At 39.6% G+C, this 15,591-nt stretch overlaps 1 protein-coding gene across 1 annotated transcript; it reads right to left on the reverse strand.

Annotated features, from left to right (window-relative positions):
* Positions 1–3,288: 3,288 nt before the first annotated feature.
* si:ch211-184m13.4 (uncharacterized protein LOC798560 homolog) lies at positions 3,289–4,952 on the reverse strand. Its single transcript, XM_039818758.1, has 3 exons — positions 4,592–4,952; positions 3,684–4,198; positions 3,289–3,608 (listed from the first exon to the last, which is right to left on the reverse strand). Exons 1-3 carry the CDS (start codon positions 4,950–4,952, stop codon positions 3,444–3,446), a joined length of 1,041 nt encoding a protein of 346 aa, XP_039674692.1. The 3' UTR covers positions 3,289–3,443.
* Between the last annotated feature and the right edge of the window lie 10,639 nt (positions 4,953–15,591).

Consider the following 15,591-nt stretch of genomic DNA (forward strand, 5'->3'; position numbering starts at 1 on the left):
TATAGGGTATTTTACACTGTTCCTTAAGGTGTCCTAATGGGGTATGTAACATTGGTTGGGCTGAAAATTGCCCGAATGCTATTTTATTAGGCCCTTAACTACCCTGTGAATATGGCTCTATTTGGAACAAGAGCTTTTCTTCCAAATATGGTATGCTAATGAATATTCAGAATGAGCTACGCGCTGATTGGTTTGAGCAAACTACGTAGAAACACATGGGAGACTCGGCAGCAGGCCTCATATTTCAGACACTGCAAAGTTATACATTGTTTGTCGGGCTATTTCGTTATTAAATTCCCTTCTGAGACTTTTTTAAGTGAGAAATCAACTATATAAAGCTCAAATATGGGCCGTTTTACAAAAATGTATGGCTAATTGCAAATTTGGTAAGACTCTGTGTCGGAGTTCAGCCGGTGCTGCCTCACCGCCCGGCCTGCCTTCCTTCACAGACCCTGGCCTGCTATGAGGTACTTGGAGCTCCGTCACGGCTGGCAGCCCACAGCAGGGACTACCAACACCGCTGCCCTGACAGAGCTGCAGGGCCTTCAACTCCCCTCTTCCTGCTAGCTAAATGGCCCGTTCTGTGAGAGTGAGAGCGCGGTCAGCGAGCTTGTTACACCAGCAATCTCTTACCACATGTTACACACATGTCACGCCACTTAAACAACATCTAACTAAATGTCTTATAAACCTAACAACGGTGTCCGATTTCAAGTTAATATTTGTGAAGACTAGCTAGGTGTTTCGTTAACTGTGACTGTCCCTTCAATCCTAGCTACAAATCACGGATAGTTAGCTTCCTTTTCGACGTAATTGTAATATATTTACAGTTTGAATTTCGTCACGCCACTTACACAACATCTAACTAAATGTCTTATAAAGCTAACAACTGTGTCCGATTTCAAGTTAATGAATATTTGTGAATTTCAGAGGAATTCTAAGAGCTAGCTCTCATTGATAGAGCTACATCCAGCCGCAGGCTCTATCAATGAGACTCGCGGACAAGCAGCGTTTATTTCCCCAATCGTTTGTTTAAATAACTCAACACATTATAATTACACACATTAAAAGATTAACTGGAACGGGTGGTAACAGATTGCTGGTGTAACCAGCTCGCTGACCGCGCTCTCACACTTGATTTCTCGCATAAAAAAGTTTCAGAAGTGAATTTTGTAATGGAATAGCAGAGATCTGCGTGACCTAGATTCAGAAGACTACCTGATCTCAGGTCAGTTGTGTAGCCTATGTAAATGTTGGGGCGTGACCTTTCTCTTAATACACCCATGGCCGTGACAAAGGTTCCGGATTTTGAGATGCTTACGCAAGCAACTAGCTTTGTTGAGATTCGCCCGTTTTCAGTGGCAGTTTCAAAATATGAGATTTTCATAGTAAAGGGGTGTCAATGGGATTTTGAGCTTCTATGTATGTCCTATTTACCCACCGAACTGTCGTTATTCAACGATGACAGGGTAAAATCGGTTTTGCATTCTATCACCCCTTTAAACCTCACAGAATGGTTCATTGATAAACCTATCCCTCCTGCTAGAAAACATTTTGCCATTGGGTGATTCTCCAAATCTCTTTTTTCATGTTTTTTGTTTGTTTGTATGTACATACATGTACATAGCAACTATACAATATGGCATATCAATTATTGTTAAGGTGGTTAAGGTCCAGCTCATTAACAAGAATGTTTCTGGTGAGAACCTTAACATTTAATACTAAAGGTTTTTCTTTTGAAAGGAAAACAAAACCGGTTGTTGTGTAGCCTTCCAGACAGCAAGCTAACATTGCTACATACAGGGGCTGCAGTGCAAGTTCAAGTGTAGCTGAATGACACTTTTACTTTGAATATATCTACCGTTGCTCCCTTTTATGGAATTTTGCGAGTCTATTTTGGATTAGCGATTTACTGAGAAGCATTTACAGAATGTATCAATCAATTAAAATGGTAATTTTTTAAGGACTAACATTTTTTGAGCAGGAGCTGACTAAGAATATGTAGAAGAGTCATATCATCAATAGGATGGCACTTTAATCTTACTGCTTTGGGATCAATTCTCACTACACAATTTAAGCCAAATCTTAAAATCTTTATTGCGTAACTTTTTGATATTAATGGACGTCCGTTACATCAGAAAGTATAGCTTTAAAGTTGCTCCATTCAATAGTTTTACACCAACAATGGATCAAATATCTTAATGCATTGTGAGAGGGGTCACTTTCTCCTTGTGGTTAGACGTTTGTCATCTAATGCATATTATTGTCACTTATGGACTCAGTAACTGACCCCTAAACAATTATTTATATAATTTCTTTACTTGTTTGTTTATTCTGTATTTGACAAATATATCAATTGTACAATAATATCCAAACACATCAGTAGTCATTTAAAGCAGTATAACATTTCTTTGTGACACAGTTTGTGCACATTACTTTCTATGCAAAATCATAGGGCAGCTTTTCCAAAAACCCAGGAAATGTTAAAGGTTAAATTTAAATACGGCACTCTGCACTATAAACAGACAGCATGCACCTGCTTAAATTTGTAAGAGAGAGACACACACACAAACACACACACACACACACACACACACACACACACACACACACACACACACACACACACACACACACACACACACACACACACACACACAGCCCACAACAAGATGTTCAACCCGGCTGGAATGAGGTCTGTGAGGGGGAGCAGGAAAGGTGGTTGAGGAAGTGGTGACGGTATTTTTCTACGCACTCCCACACAAAACTCAGATGTGGGTAAGAAAGAGAGATCTGTAACATGTTCTCATTTTGGCATATTTAAAGTTCTCGCATAGTACTTAAAACTGTGGGGACCATATGAGAAATGTTACAATAGTAGGAGAGCACACATTACATATTTATCTATGAGTAGGTCCAATAAACTAATTAAACCCACTTATACACATTCTAGAAAATATTTGCGACTTGTTCCGCATGTGTTTCTCTTCATAGAGGAAGTGAAGGTTGCCGTTTTACTGCATTAATAACCACAACAGTTTTTCAAAAGAGTTGACAAAAAAGCATAGCTTAATAGGTGAGGACATTTCCTTCACCCTGCACATATACACAATTAAACACTGATTCACCAAAATAATTTTTTACATTACTGTATTACACTACTGTATCACACAGGCATGTTAACAAGAAAGGCTACACCATTATTCAAAAAGAAAAATATAATACATATAGAACAATAAATTGTATGCAGCGTTCTCAAACAGAAGCATTTTAATGGACCTCTACTGCATATATACATGCAAAATTGTCACAAAAAGTAAAAGACTTGTTAGTCATATCCGAACAGAGAGACTAAAATAGGCCTTTTTGAGTTCAACAGAGTGAACTAGGTCTTCTCTGCGACACTGGTTGTATGTATCCTGCAAGTTCAGCTGTGGTTTCTCTCAGGTGTTGCTGCTGCTGTTCTCAGCTGTCATTTTGGAGGATGCACCGGAAGTATAGAGGTAGTCTTTAAACAGGCTCAACACCCGCTTCTTGTAGGTCTTAATGGCAAAGAAGTAGATGACTGGGTCCAAGCAGCAGTTGAAGTTCATTAGAGAAACTGTGATCTGTGGGGAGGAGATGGCTTATGAATAGGAACAATTGATAGGGCATCTTTCAAATCAAAGAAACACAGTTCCTACCTGTAAGGACACCTTAAAGGCTCTCAGTTCCTTGCAGGTTGCCTGGTGGTGTATCTTTCTGGACATAAACTGCATAACGTTGAGGTGGTAAGGGCTAAAGCATATGATAAAGGTGAGGAGGATGAGAAGAATAATGGTGTTGGCCCTATGATTCCTCCTCGATCGACCAGTTACAGAGTTCTGCTTGGCTGCAGCTCGCAGCTTCAGGTTGATCTTGGCGTAGCAGCCCATGATGATGATGAGCGGACAGCAGAATGAGATGGTACAGGCCAGAAGCAGGAGATAAGGGGTGAAGCGGGAGCCGTCAAAGTTGAAGTACTCCATACAGGTTTGTTTTCCCTGGTGCTCACGCAGCATGCTGCGGAACATCAGAGGAGCTACCTCCAGGGATACCAGAGCCCAGACCAGGCAGGAGACCCTGCGAACCACCCTCACACTCCGCAACCACTGCAGCCTTTGTGGATGCACCATGGCCAGGTATCGATCCAGACTGATACAGGTCATGAAGCCAATACCTGGTGGAAATATAATAGATATGCAGTACAGTTTATGCTTAAGGCATGCAGACCAGAATGGCAAATTAATTTAGGGTAGTCACTCCATGACTTTGTAGAAGGTGTTTTCACCATCCTGGTCCCATTCTGATACTTTGGGTAAAAAGTTGGTCAACAAGCTTTTTATACTTCATATACTTGGAGTGTATGAAGGTTGGGTGCAATTTAATTTTAATAAACTAATATGCTTAAACTGTCTTGTCCTATGTAAATGCTGACATATTTGACACTTTGACAATGTAAAAGTAAACTTAACTGAACCTGATGTGGACATGTGGTTGCATATGTGTAGACTCATGTTAAAACACACTCAATTATATGGTAGCGTATTAGCAACAGAAGCACTGATATTACCTGCATACGTATTTGCGAAGAAGAGAAGTGTTGTCAGTCTGCAGAGAATGTCACCAAAGGGCCAGTCAAAGTGACGGATGTAGTAAATAATTCTGCCAGGCAGCGCCAGTGTGAACAGGGTATCAGATAGTGCTAGGTTGACCAGATAGATTGAGGTGGAGTTAAACTTCTGTTTCCTCTGGCAGATCACAAAGAGTACCAAGCTGTTTCCACTCGCACTGATAATGAAAACCACGGAGTAGAAAATTGGGAAGAGGACTACGGCAGCTCTTTGGTAGATAAATACATCACAGCTGCTCTGGTTCAGAGAGTTTTCGGCTGAGTCCAGGGTGATATTTTCAACAGCCATCTCACCTGTCATTTTGAGAAAAAGATGAAAATCATAAATCATTACAATCAGAAAACAACTGTGCATAATAAGCAAAGAAACATGAGACCACTGAGCTATAGATGAAGATTATCATAGTATAGTACTTACAACAAGAGATGGGCTCCCAAGTTAATTCACTGTTTATGCTCCTGAGTCTGGTGGTTGTGGTAGTAAATTGAACTGTGATACTTGAAATCTTTTGAAATACCAAAAGGTTGGATGCAGTGTTCAAATCCCACCTCTTCTTTTTGACATCATATGTCTTTCATCCTAAAACCCCAGTAGTTAGTTGATTCAGAGTACACAGTAAACTGTTATAGCTTTATATTAACAATTTAACACAGATTTGATATATAGTCCAATAGTGTATTGTTTATAGTGTTAACTTAATAAATACAGACAAAATGAGAAAATGCAGTTTGTTTCTTGGAACATGATCATGTATTATTTTGATGTCCTTATGCTATTTTATTGTTTTTATTTCACTTTCATCGTTTTAATTTAGATTTTAATTTTACATCTCTCTTTGTAGCTATATCTACCATCAATAACAGAATATCTTTCAAAATGTCTACAAAGAAATATCTTGCCAGATAATAGAATAGGCACATACTTTGTACATGTATGTATGTATGTATGTATGTATACGTATTTATGTTTGTATGTATGTATGTCTGTATGTATATATACATACAGTACAGGCCAAAAGTTTGGACACACCTTCTCATTCAATGCGTTTTTTTATTTATTTTCATGACTATTTACATTGTAGATTCTCACTGAAGGCATCAAAACTATGAATGAACACATATAGAATAATGTACTTAACCAAAAAGTGTAAAATAACTGAAAACATGTCTTATATTTTAGATTCTTCAAAGTAGCCACCCTTTGCTTTTTTTATTAATAAGGGAAAAAATTCCACTAATTAACCCTGACAAACCACACCTGTGAAGTGAAAACCATTTCAGGTGACTACCTCATGAAGCTCATTGAGAGAACACCAAGGGTTTGCAGAGTTATCAAAAAAGCAAAGGGTGGCTACTTTGAAGAAACTAGAATATAAGGCATGTTTTCAGTTATTTCACACTTTTTTGTTAAGTACATAATTCCACATGTGTTCATTCATAGTTTTGATGCCTTCAGTGAGAATCTACAATGTAAATAGTCGTGAAAATAAAGAAACACATTGAATGAGAAGGTGTGTCCAAACTTTTGGCCTGTACTGTATGTGTGTATTACATTTTTTCAATCATTTATCTGTTTAGTCTGCTTGCTTTAGTATCACTTTATATATGTTAGGTTTCTTTCTCTCTGTTTTCATGTTTACTTGGCAGCTAGTCTGTTTCAACTTCATCCTTAATTTCTTTCATTCATGTGTATCTATTTAGCTTGCATATGGTTTTTATATTTTAAGTTGTCTGTACTGTTAGTGTATGTCTGTATTGTATTACTATGTTTAGAACCCCAGGAAGACTAAAGGCACACCCATATTCTACTTATGGGGATCCTTAGTAAACAGTGCAATATATATGTATATATTTTCCCTTTTTCTTCACAAGCAATGCCTTCCGATTTGTATTGCCTTACTATTCACCTATCAGCTACCTTTAAAGGTCATTCAATTGCACTGACCTCTATCAAAGCTCCTATACAAATACAATGTTATTGATGCATTTTCCTTATGTGAATGTTATACATGTATGCATTTATATGCGTAGACCGTATCACCCTTTTTGACTGGCCATTTGTCAAATTTTCACATTTGTTGCTATTTTTCTTCAATTGGCTCACACATCCACACAGCCATGTGTTTTTGTTACTCAAGACATTGGACACTAACCATGACTCTAAAGGAAATCAAGTCTTAAAACTCTACTGATGGTTTACTTTGTGGGTACTCGCTTTTTGTTCCCAAATAGGAGGTGAGTCCCCATAATGGGACTGTGAGCAGAGACCTTACAGTCCCCACAATGTGGTTGATACAAGAGTGCTACAGAGCGCTTATGTGTGTTAGAGAGAAGGAAAGATAAATAGCTAGTGATAGTGAGAGTAAGCAAGTACTGATTGTGTTAATGTTGCTTCTCTGAATGCATGCAGTATCTATTTCGATGTGGTTGCTGTTTAACACATGAGAAAGGCAGCTGTAATGTGATATGTACAGTGGCTACGAGTTTAATAAAACAGTGCACATATTTGCACTACTGCTTGCACTGGGTGCAGCACATTTTTGAGAAAGGTTAGATGAAGTGATAAAATGTGAGGTTCTATAAAAAATGTTCCTGCCTCTGAGGTTTTTTAAGTTTGTACTTTATGTAGCTGAGGTGAAGGCAGGCAGGCAGGCAGGCCTGAGGTGTAAGCTCAAGTATTGCTGTCGCAATCCTGTGATGTGTGGATGACTGACAAACAGTTTGAAGAATTTCACATCTTCATACATCTCAACCACCAACCCCCGAAAAAGATTAAAAACGAACAACAATCCAAACTGAAAACACATGCTGTTAAATTCTGAGAATGGTTATGGTGGTAAAATTATGGCGAAGTAAGTCTGCTTCAGCAAAGGAAAAAGCAGCAGCTTCACTTCAAGCAAACAAAACCGAGTCAGTTTGCAATTCTCACTACTCATTTCTTTTCTCAGTGAAAGCCACTAATGGACAAAAAATACTCATTGGCTGATAGTTTACAGAATAGATCATCTGCTCGGAAGAGTTCACTTTGGCACGACCGTTAAATGATATTAAAGAAAAAAAGAGCACAACATAATAACCATTATTACACACTTAAAGGTCCAATATGTAATATTTGTACTGTAATAAATCCCAAAATGACACCAATGCCTCATCAGATATTAAGGAAACATGTTAAACTGAAATACTATCTTTTCTGACAACAATGCTAATTTCAGTATTTTTTCTTTTTGAAATTTACATTCCGTGACGGAATTTATGTTTATGTTTTGATCTGTGTGTTGTTATCAACGGCCCAGTTTGACAGCCAGGCCGGGTTGCCAGATATACCTGTAAAAACGTAAAACCCAGCCGCTACCAGCTGTAACGTTAGTACAGCCATTAAAGCAGCAAACAAACAAACAGGATCAATGGAGATAGATTCTACCCGACCTAAAAAAAAGAAAACAGCATGTTTCTAACAGTTGCGTGACCAGAGACATAACAACCCCCTGGTAAATAATGGAGATGTATTTGAAAGATGGAGACAGCTTAGAGCCCAAAAGGACGCAGAGTTGGCTTATTTTCTCCTGAACCGGTAAGCATTAGCTTCAGGCTAATTTATCACAGCTACTAGGGACGGGCATTTTTTGTCATTTCAACATTTGTGTTCTCACATTGAATTATATAGCTAGAGTACCCGGAGTTGGTTACTCCCGCAAAACAATTGAGACACAGCCAGTAAAGTGATCCCGACTGGTCCTGGCTAACGCCGCCATGCTAACCCTGCTACCTGTTAACGCGACCGGAGAACCAGGCAAGCAGCCCACGGCTGTTTACAGCGGTGTAGCGCCTCGTCAGCGGCTGGAGCCGACAACGGTGAGTTATTTTAAGCCACGAGAGGGGGGCTGTAAATCGGAAAGAGAGGACTGTGAGTTTGCAGTGTGTTTAGCGATTTTTGCCATAATTCTAAGCCAATGAAGTGTGTTCCGTCGGTAAGGTAGTGGTATTTTTAGCGTTTCGTATTGTAATTCTAAGCCGAGGAAGTGTGCCTGACTGGCGTGTGGAGAGGACAGTGAGGTTGTTGTGTTTTTAGCGGTTCATACTGTAATTTTAAGCCGAAACAGTGTGTCTGTCAGTTGGTTACAGAGCTCCGCGTGAGCACGGGCTTTTATGACTGTCAATATAGCTAGCATCTACCGTTAGCTACTCCGCTGTGCTGTGGAGTAATGTCTGGCTATGTGAGAAAAGTGTCTAGCAACGTTGTTGTGAATGCTGCGGTCTCAGCCTGGCAACCCCCGTGAACTTCGAGTCTGGGCAGGAGGGGGCGGGGGAAACGACTCTCCAGTATTTTGAATTGGTAGTGCAGTAACTATTTTAACCGCTAGCTGCCAGTATTACACACAATATTACATATTGCACCTTTAAACCTCAATCAGAATAGTGTGCCAAATCATATCAGTATTATAAGTAATAAGACCAATAGCCAGAGGTGGAAAAAGTACTAAAATATTGTACTCAAGTAAAAGTACCAATACTTTCTATCTGAAAAAGTACTCAAGTGTGGCTTATGTGGTTAGCTCAGGCAGGTACACGTATACAGAGGTTTACTCCTCGACGCAGAGGCCGCAGGTTTGACTCCAACCTGCGCCCCTTTGCTGCATGTCATTCCCCCTCTCTCTCCCCTTTCTTGTCTTCATCTATCCTGTGGAAATAAAGTCCTAAAATGCCCCCAAAAATAATCCCCCCAAAAAAGAGGCGGTTCAGAATTTTGGACATAGAACCTCATTTCCAAGTTAGCTAGTGTGTTATTTATCAGTGGAGACAGTTTTCAACACTTTTCATCCAGTCCTTCCAGGTGCAGAGTTCGCTGGTGCTAGGCTAGCGCAAGTCAACATTATCTGCTAGCCTGCCATTAAAGTCAGTCTTACACACAGTACATCAGAGGCAAATAAATTATAACGCCAGACTATCGATGTAAATGTCTGTTGATAAAATAATGTTATAAATAAAACTACCCTTGCATCTCAATGATCACATTACATTTTGAGGGACTAGTTTCTCAGCAGCGGCGGAATTTTACTTAGCTCCGGTTAGTAGTACTGCGCCAAAAAGTAAACAGAGAAGTGCACTCCAGTCTGGTAACCTAATAGTAGCCTAGTACATTGGTATTGAAGCATTGGATTGGAAACTAAGGACTAGGCAATATGGTGATTCAGTGTGCATTTAGAAATTGTAAAAATAAATCAAACAGATGGGCACCACAAAGTTTACACAAATTTCCATTGCGAGATCCACAAAGGAACCAACTGTGGCTTCTTGCTGCTGGCTTGGACATCAAGACACCGGCCGAAACTCTACTCAAGTGGCAAATATGTAGTGATCATTTTAGATCAGACGACTTTGAAAAACCCCGCAATCTAGAAGGACCACAAGTCACTGACAACGAAGGCGGTTCCATCTGTCTTTCTAGATGAACCAACAGCTATGAACAGGTAATAACTTTTGGTAGGCTACTCTAGCTAATAAAGCTAGCACCTTTCATAACGTTAACCTAGCTGCTACTGATAGATTGAGACTGACAACGTTAATGGAGATAACATTACTGTTAAATGCATTGTGGAAAGTGACAACGTTAGCTAACGGTATAGCTACACTCTTGGTAGATACCTGGCTGGGCTAACCACTAACTTTTGGTAATTCCTGACAGAAAAGTCATATAAGCTTGGACAGTTTACATGCAAATTGCTAGCCTGTGCGCTTTCATGTACCGGTAACGTTATGTGAGTTATAGCCTGGCAGAGTGGAATTAGTTGGAGCTCACAGCCACAGGTAAATAAACTTGCGTGATTGTCATGTAAACCGGCTTTCTCGGTAGCCTAGGTAATATCACTCTGCCGCTGCTTTAGCCTATGCTACCAGCTAGGGAACAAGCGATGCAAGGGTAGTTTTAATTCTAACATTATTTTATCAACAGACATTTACATCGATAGTCTGGCGTTATAATTTATTTGCCTCGGGTGTACTGTGGAGTGTGTAAGACTGCTTTTAATGGCAGACTAGCAGATACTGTTGACTTGCGCTAGCCTAGCACCAGCAAACTCTGCACCTGGAAGGACTGGATGAAAAGTGTTGAAAACTGTCTCCACTGAAATGAGGTCCTATGTCCAAAATTCTGAACCACCCCTTTAAGTAAAAGTTACTTAGTTACATAAAAAAACTGTAAAATGGGGCGGAGGGGGGGGATTTAGCCAGTGTCCTACATACATTGCCCTATGGGTGCTAGACAAAAATTAACAATGCCATGAAACGTGTTTTGCTGATTGGCAATTTGCTATTAGTCATGAAAACTTCTGGACTTATTGAATGCTGCCAGTTCAGGCACCTTTGGCAGGCACATCTGGCATTGCATGATGATACTATTGGCCCTCTTGAATTTTGGGCAGCAGAATTCGATGTTTCAGCTAGCCTGATCCACCTCCATCTCTTTCTCAATCTCATACAGAAGACTTGGCGCCTGGTAAGCAGCCTAGATGCTGATCATTCGTCACTGTAGTGGTTCCAGGCGCGATTTTTAATTTTCTTCCTTTCGGTTTCCGTTAGTCTAAGTTTTTTTTTTTATTCAGTAACGGATGGGATTTGTAATGTAGCGAAATACAATACTTCACTCAATACGTAATCAAGTACATTTTAAATTACCAATTTTACTACTTGAACTACTCGTTACTTTCCACCTCTGCCAGTAGCACAGTAGCTAAGCTAACAATAGAAGTACAGTAGACGCACATTGGCTACAGTATCTCATTTCGCTCGCCCGCCAAAGCTCTCCAAGTTGGTGTAATTGAAATGGATGGCTGCTGGAAAGGCAAAAGGTCACTAATTGTCACCAGTCAAATGCGGTTATAATACAGCTCACTTAGGTCACAATAAGGGCTTCATGTGAACCAATGTCACCTGCAGGTTAGGAGCCTGCTGCACTTCAGGCCTACATTTCATGCTCCATTAATTTTGTGCCTAGAGATAAACATCTCGTACCATCTGAACGGTGTGCTGGAAAAGGAAAAGACAAGTCATTTGTTGAGCGCTCGCTAGGTGTCCTGGGGGTCTCTCAGTGTTAAATACAGCAGGAGAACAGGAGGACATGGAAAGAAGGAGACGATCACTTCTGCTCATGCATGCCCTTTGTATTCTCACTACCCTAAATAAGCAATGTAAACCCATCCAGAGATTTTAACTATGAATTATTCAGAGCCACATCAATATCTTTTACCTCCTCTCAACCATAATACATATCTGTGCAATCCTGCTCCTGATGACGATTTTAAAGTTGAACGGAAAGCTTGAAGCTGCAACAATGCCCGTTTCCTTTTTTTTTGCAATAACTCTACACTTAAATACCTTAATGTTATCCAGTTAAAAGGGCTGCTTCGAAAATGTCGCATTTTGATTTACAGTTTTCTATTTTATACACAGTATCACACCACCACTATGAAAGTGGTGCACATGGACGTGTGTAGTAGTAAGTTTGCAGTTTTCTGGGTTGATGGGTGTGTGACATGAAAGGTCTTAGGAAATTGAAAGTGACGACCCAGCATGGAACATGCATGGAAGTCACTTCTCAGAAATGTGACCTTTTTCTGGTTGTTAAGTCAGGGGTGGGCTAAAAAAAAAAAAAAAAAGGCACGGAGGAGGGGGGGAACAAACTGATTTGAAGAGAATTATACAATAGTCAATGGTGCAACTGCAGCCCATAAAAGAACACCCCAGAAGGCATATCGTTTTAAACACACCCTCATGGTGGAGGGCGACCAGTGGTGTGTTGGTGAGGCAAACTGGGAATGACTTCTGGTGTCCACAACATGTGTGGAATAGCCAGCATGGTTCGACAAATGATGCCTAACCAAATTTGGGATGTTTTTTGCTGCCAAAATGAATTGTGTATGAAACTTCCCCCACATGGTTGAAAATTATGTCTGGTTTATCAAACCAACTTCACTGTGCTGCTGTCCACCCAGTCAGCAGCCAGATAAAAGCAGTGTTGGTATGTATTGATGGACAATGACTTTTTGGTGATAGGGATTTTTTACACATATACATACTTTCAGAAAAACACTGTATGTTCATGTATACAGTCGTAATGGAGGCTTCCAGAGTTGCTAGAGAACTGCTATAAAACATACCACCACTAGAGGGGGTGCAATCATTACGAATCAGAAACATAAAATAATACAGTGCCATTCATAGTGAAGAATAAAATTCATTTGAACAAAATGTTTCAGGTTTTAACAAAAACAACCTTCATTTACACATTTACACTCTACACTTAATACAAAGTCAGTGTAGTAGTGTTAAAATTGCGTGCTTGTGTGCATTTATGCATTTGTCTGTGTGTGTGTGTGTGTGTGTGTGTGTGTGTGTGTGTGTGTGTGTGTGTGTGTGTGTGTGTGTGTGTGTGTGTGTGTGTGTGTGTGTGTGTGTGTGTGTGCATAAGTAGACTGCTGGACATACCGCAGGGGACTCCTGCATTGTCAGAGGGCCTCATGTGGCTCGTGTCTGTTCTCATCATCACCATCCCCCCAACCCCCCATGCATCAGCCACTGCCTGCCCAGATCAGGCCCCGTCCCTGCTCCACCACGCTCGCGTGAATACTCTCCCTTCACACTTTGCTTCTCGTTTGTCACCTTTACCCCTGATGAGCTATTTGTTGTTTTTCAGTTAACACTTTTAAACCCTTTGCAAGTATACTGCTTCACTCTGCATGCCTTATTTGGTGTGAGAGCAAAACAAGAGCCATGCGATGAAGAGAGAAGTGTTTGAGGCTGTGTGCGTGTGAAGGACCATCATTTTATGCTGTCACAGGTGTCTATGGACAGAACGAATGTCCAGAGTCCCTTTCATTCATAGTGAGTCTTTCTTAATCTAACATGTCACAGTGTTGACACTAGTGTAGCTGGTTGTGAAAAACACACACCAGCTCATTGTGCCTAGTGTCCATTTGAACTGATTATGACTTCACACTCATGAGCATGCTGTGAACTACGCCTTCCAACCACATTTAGGAAAGTCTCATGGTACACAAACTCATCGGTTGGATGGGCTCATCACACATATACATAACTCACAGAAGCACCCACATATGGTAAGCTCTGTTTGTTCTATACACATTGAGGGATTCTTGATTGATAAAACTTGAAAAAGGATTAAGTTTAATGACTTTTAGAGGACTGATCATCCGTGCCAGAGGCATCATTTTTTAGTACCTCAGAAATTGCTCCTGGGTTTTGGGCATTTTATCAAAATGACAAAAAAACAAACATTGCAGCACAATGAAACACATATCAAGATTTGAAGGTCCAATTCTGAAAACCACTGCTAAAAACCAAAACATGGCACAGTATTGTCATTTAATGATATTGTACTGCAGTATAAAAATAGCTTTAAATTATATTAAAACCATAAAGAGTATAGCAAAGAGCACTGTAAAGTTATTTCTCAAAGCCTTCGATGTTGTTTTTACTAATCATTTCACTTAATTTGTGAGTTCACTGGCCATAAAAATCACTTTGCTTTCTATAACATGGAATTTATATATTTTTGTATACTGGTTTATACGTTATGTAATGCTTGTTATATGTTGTTTGTTGTTAAGTTTCTAAATGTTTTGATAGTACTGTCTATTGTCTATATTGTCCTTTTATCTCCCTTGCCCATGGACCACAGATGTAAATTAACTGTATAGCTAACTCTGGTACAGGGCTTGAACTGTGCATGGTCCCTGACAAATAAACTAATAAACTAAACTAAACTAACCTTTCTAAGGAAATACTAGTAAGTGTACTGAAATTGATCAAAACTCAAAAAGATCAATTCAGAGGTTTGCTTCAATGCAACAAAACATGGACAAAACCATTTCAAATCAGACATTGCTGATGAACTTATATTTAAAAACAACACTTTTGACTAGACAAATCACTAACGGTATCCTCTATATACTCTACTATTTTAGATGAGTTGTATGCTAAGTGTGCACTTTTACTTGATTGACTAACTTCCATAGAGCTACAGTAACTGGAAATATTTAGTGTGGAACAAAAATGTTGATATTGCAAAACAAAATAATTAGAATCCCACATGTACATTTCATTTACAGTGTTTAGTTAACAAATGAACTAATGCAGTATAAACACATGCATATGCAATTGTGTATTTTGAGTTGATAAATACTGAATAATGAATATAGGGCTGGAATTGTAGTCAACACAAACAAAAAAAAACCATATTGCAGACACAGACGCAAGACTTTTTTGTAGTTTGACTGACTTAATCAGTTTTAGATTACTTTGTTATCAAAAAATAGCGTGGTACATTATTGATCCTCATGCCAATTAGCCCAATCCCTTCCATACAGTAGGTGGATCAGAGGTCAGAGGTCAGCTACAGCACAGGACCCCTGGGGCTGGTAAGGCTTTAGTGACTCCGTTAGGGACTGGTAAGCAGCATGGATAGCCTAGTTTCACAGTCTAATACAGGATCTGAAACTAGCTGACAGGAGGTCTCACATAACTGTCTAATGTGTACTTCTGTATTTTCAAAAATACAGAAATTGTGCTTTTGTGCTGTCTCTGATTTGATTTGGTGTTCAAGGTAATGTGTGCATCTTTAAAAAATAATATTGTACATTTTTAACTTTCTTTTCAAATCTAATGAAGCCTGAAATGCAAGCTTTAAGTGCGGGAAATTCCTAATAGCTTCACGGCTTCATAGATAAAAACCCATGAACATGAGGTCAAACAAATGATGTCCCAACAACTGCTGCAATTTTTTTTGTCTCTGTTCCTCTTCACTAACGTTACCACAACATGTACATACTGCACTTAAACAAAGCCTGTATTCATCTGTGGTCAGTGACTGAGGCGGCGTTTGAAGATGTGGCCTTGTTCCACGGTCCGTGCCGGGGCAGGTT

This window comes from Perca fluviatilis, chromosome 12 (genome assembly GCF_010015445.1).
Source record: "Perca fluviatilis chromosome 12, GENO_Pfluv_1.0, whole genome shotgun sequence".
NCBI lineage: Eukaryota > Metazoa > Chordata > Actinopteri > Perciformes > Percidae > Perca > Perca fluviatilis.